This window comes from Eurypyga helias, unplaced genomic scaffold (assembly GCF_000690775.1).
Source record: "Eurypyga helias isolate BGI_N326 unplaced genomic scaffold, ASM69077v1 Scaffold36279, whole genome shotgun sequence".
In the NCBI taxonomy this organism is placed as follows: Eukaryota; Metazoa; Chordata; class Aves; order Eurypygiformes; family Eurypygidae; genus Eurypyga; species Eurypyga helias.
In genome coordinates this window covers 1,040-4,840 of record NW_010270706.1, presented here as the reverse complement: position 1 = coordinate 4,840, position 3,801 = coordinate 1,040, and the positions used below count along the sequence as shown (strand labels likewise).

Below are 3,801 nucleotides of genomic sequence, written 5' to 3'. Positions count from 1 at the left end.
TCGCCTGGCCCTAGCTGCCTACAGGCGCTTGCAGGGTCGCCAGGCGCGGGTCTGGCATTAGTGCAGCTTGTTGCACCTACGGCCAAGCTCCTGGCTCCCCATCCACGGGGGCTGAGAGCGCTCTCACCTGCTGCGTGCCACCAAGCCCCCCCGGAGCGGCCTTGGACCTCGCTGAAGGGTCTGAACCCCCGCAGTGGTGCTCGCTCACCTCGCGGGACCTCACAGAGCGCCGACTCCTGCCCCGGGAGTACCTTTACGCAAGTGGCATTGCCCAGTCTGGTAAAACTCTTTCTGCAGTAAATTAGAAACCCAGCTTCCCGGTCGGAGCTGCTAAAAGCCTCTCTATCAGATTCACTCAGATCCAGAGTTTTAGTCCAACCAGGTCTGGTTTTACTCCCGATCCGAATGAGGCTGAGGCCATTTGCAGAGTTTTGTGTCAGCAATAACAGTATTTCAGCCCTCGTAACCCTGAACCTGGGAAAACCAGAACCCTCCCTGTGCTGATCCTCGGGCAGCGCGGTCCGTCTCAGAGCAAACCTTTAACCGTGTCTGCTGTTCCCTGAAGCCTCAGCTGTTCAGCGAGGACCTTGGAAGATAACATTAGTGCCCAAATCAACTGCCTGTTTTTTGTGATGAGGACCAGGAATTGCGGGAAACACAGATGGATCAGCCCGGTGATGGGAACAGATCACAGTATTTTTCTCAAGGCCAAGGTCCAAATTTGTTTAAAGCCACTGGTCGGTATTACACCGTGTCCTCGACATTACCTGAGTGACAGCAGCGCAGTTCAGAACAGGAAACCAACACGTGTTCTTGTTTAACCTTTATTGATTTTTTTACAAGTATAGAATCTCATTTAAATCAGATGGCTATCTCGGCATCCAGCAATCTGTGCGCTCCTCCTTCACAGATGGGACAGAGGACACAAATGTCTCGTCAAGGAACAGACTTGCCTTGCTCTCCCGGTGGTCCAGTTATGCTTCCACGAAACCAGTCCCCTCCCATCCACAGGGACAGGAGCGACGTCCAGGAGGCAGCGGCTACACCACGGAAAGGCTTCTCCCACGTCTCGGGTTGGAATCGTTCTCATCTCGCATAGACCAAGGCAAAGCCATCCTTGTCCGGGAGGTTGAACAGGTGCCGTTCTGCGCAGAGTAACTCTAGAATGCAACGTAACCTTGAGGATGTAACGAGGCGATTTAAAAATGGGCTAAGGCAGATCACGACCATACTGAGAGCTAAGTAATCAAGCAGATTTACCTACTTCCAATTTACTGGTTGAGTATGAGAAAGCACAGCTCAGCCCCTCTGGAAGGTGGCCGTGCCTGCGCAGCTTCCCAAACCTTTCTTTGGCTGTCCAGTGCACGGAGGGTTAACCTCTCGCTTCTCTCTTGAGCCACATGGGGACAGGATCTCTCTTTACTTCCCACCCACAGAAAACACCAGCATTTTTCAGTAGTGTAAGTGTATTCCAGAACTCCTGCCCTGGCGTGGAACGAGTGAGAAAGGATCTTGGACTGATTTGAGCAACTCATTCAGATTTTGTGTTACTTGTGGCCGACACGAACTGACTTCACTCTTCTTTTACTGAATTTATTTTTGACTTCTGATACAGATTAAGAGCTGACTAAAGGTCTCAAACACTATATACTGAGGGTCACTACAGATGCTAAAGAAAACGCCGGCACTAGCACCGGGACTCCGTGCGCCTGCCTTCCTGGCTCTGGAAAACCCCCTCACGGAGGACCTCGCTCGTTCTGTGCTAGTGCCGCTCCCCAGCCGCTACAGGATTTTGCAAGGAAGCAAACAGGCTATTAACGAAACACCCAGGCTACCGCACACAAAGCGCACTGTAGTCACTGCCTCTGCCAAACGCCTTTTAGGCCTTTCCTCACAGGATACTAATGAACTTACTAAAAAAGGGAGGGATGCTTAACAAAGGAATAAACTTAGAAGGGGAGCTTGTTCTGCTAAATCAGAGAATGCAGAAGGAGGAATCCCTGCAGAGAGAAATGCTTTGAAGGGAATTGTTGGCCTTGCAGGTTAGTGAGGTGAGAATTAGTTGAGGTTCTGCTGTATGGTAAAGAACCAAAGTTGGCTGTAGAAGGAGAAGGGAATGTCTCCAGTCTGGTTGACTCAGAACAGCACGTCCCTTCTGTTGTGCTTCCCGGCTGCAGTCCCATTAAATTCCCCAGTAAGGCATCAGGGGTCTCCTCTCTCTCTCGTAAACATCTGGGATGATGCCATAGGGTGTCTGCACCATTTTAACTGTCGTCTTCCCAAAGAGCTTCCTCTCGTAGTCTATCAGTTGCCTCCAGAAGCCCACGTTGGGGCGTATAACGGGGCGTCTTGATTTGACCCAGTTGTAGGCCTCGAAGAGGGACACCTTATGGTACTTCATCAGGTAGGCGATGCAGAGGGTGGCCGACCGGCTCACGCCGGCGGCACAGTGGACCAGGGTGGCTCCGTGCTTCCGTGCCACGCTGTTGATCTTGTCGGCAACGCTGTCGAAGTACAGGGAGATGGGGGCGTTGGGCATGTCAGCCAAAGGCACTTTCACATATTCAAACTGGGGCCAGTTAAAATTGGGAATCTCGATGGTTGCGTTGATAATGCAGGTGATTCCCCGGGAGAGGAGCAGGTGCCGGTTGGAGGCAACGCTGCCTCGGCTCAGGTACAGCGAGGGGGTAATTTGGGCGATGCCCCCAAGGGCACCTTCAGAAAGCATTCGTGGAGCCATCAGAGTTCTCGGTAAGGAGTTGTGGCTTCTGGAGGTCATGGAGGATCTTGGCACTCACGCTTCCATTATGGGAAGAGATCTGAGGGGATCTTCAGCCAAGGGAAGGATTGTCTGGCCTGGTAGTGCTAGGGCAGCAAGAGCTCCCTCTGCTTAGTCACTGCAAAACACAAGCAATGCCACGTGAGCGGGGCAGCTGTCGGATGAGACCACGTCTGTGCAAGAGAACAGGAAAACCCAATTCGCCCTGCTGCGGCCTGGACAACCTCCTGCTGGCAAACCTCCCTGGGGTAAGGTGGATCCAGGTTTGCGCAGTGCTGATTACCAGGGGTGCCCCAGGCATTGCCTGGACAGGTATTAACCAAAAAAGAGTCTCCCAGCCTAATTAGCTGCAATTACTTGTTGAGGGTTTAGGCAGTCTACCTGTGGGCCCGGACAGCATTACACCCAGATTAGCATGTGGAAAATTAGCTACGCCTTTTCCAGGCTCAAAAGCAGCAACTTCATAACTGGCCAGAGGCCAAGGGGATGGTGAGGAGCAACTCGCTCGGGCCAGATGCAGATGCCAGCAAGTTAAAGTACCTTGCCCTCTCCCCACCACCACCCTTCTCCTTTTTTGGGTATCTGAAAGCCCTGCCAACGTATATAAACAGAGAAGTTGCCTGTTGGAAAAGGCAGTGAGTCATGTCCATCCAGATCAGTAATCGGCTCTCATCTGGGCCGGGGAAGTGTGAAAAGAATGACCTGGTTATGTCAGAAGCTGAGTGACACCGAAGCAGGGGCTGGGGCAAGGGAGGCTCTTTTTCCTGCTGCTTTCATGACTGATGCTCCGGGGAGAGACAACCTGCGCAGGCCTGGCTTCGCCCGCGTGAGGCGTGCATCCCCGCTGTGGTCCCCAGGACAAACCCCCGCTTTCACTTCCCCTCTTCCCGCAGGACTTCGAAGCCAGCGGAGCAGCCCCAACAAGGGCCGAGCCCTGGCGCGTTAATAAGCTGCAATTCACTTTTCGCTACGCCGTCTCCAGCTGGAGCTGCACCACGGAAGAGGCTCCGGTCAGCGCGGGC

At 53.2% G+C, this 3,801-nt stretch overlaps 1 protein-coding gene across 1 annotated transcript; it reads right to left on the bottom strand.

Annotated features, from left to right (window-relative positions):
• Window positions 1-1,832: 1,832 nt before the first annotated feature.
• DUSP14 (dual specificity phosphatase 14) lies at window positions 1,833-2,779 on the bottom strand. Its single transcript, XM_010158557.1, has one exon. It carries the CDS (start codon window positions 2,777-2,779, stop codon window positions 2,183-2,185), a length of 597 nt encoding a protein of 198 aa, XP_010156859.1. The 3' UTR covers window positions 1,833-2,182.
• Between the last annotated feature and the right edge of the window lie 1,022 nt (window positions 2,780-3,801).

Excerpts from the sequence above, each read along its gene's own strand:
- DUSP14 (XM_010158557.1), bottom strand. The coding sequence starts at position 2,779 with ATGACCTCCAGAAGCCACAACTCCTTACCGAGAACTCTGATGGCTCCA.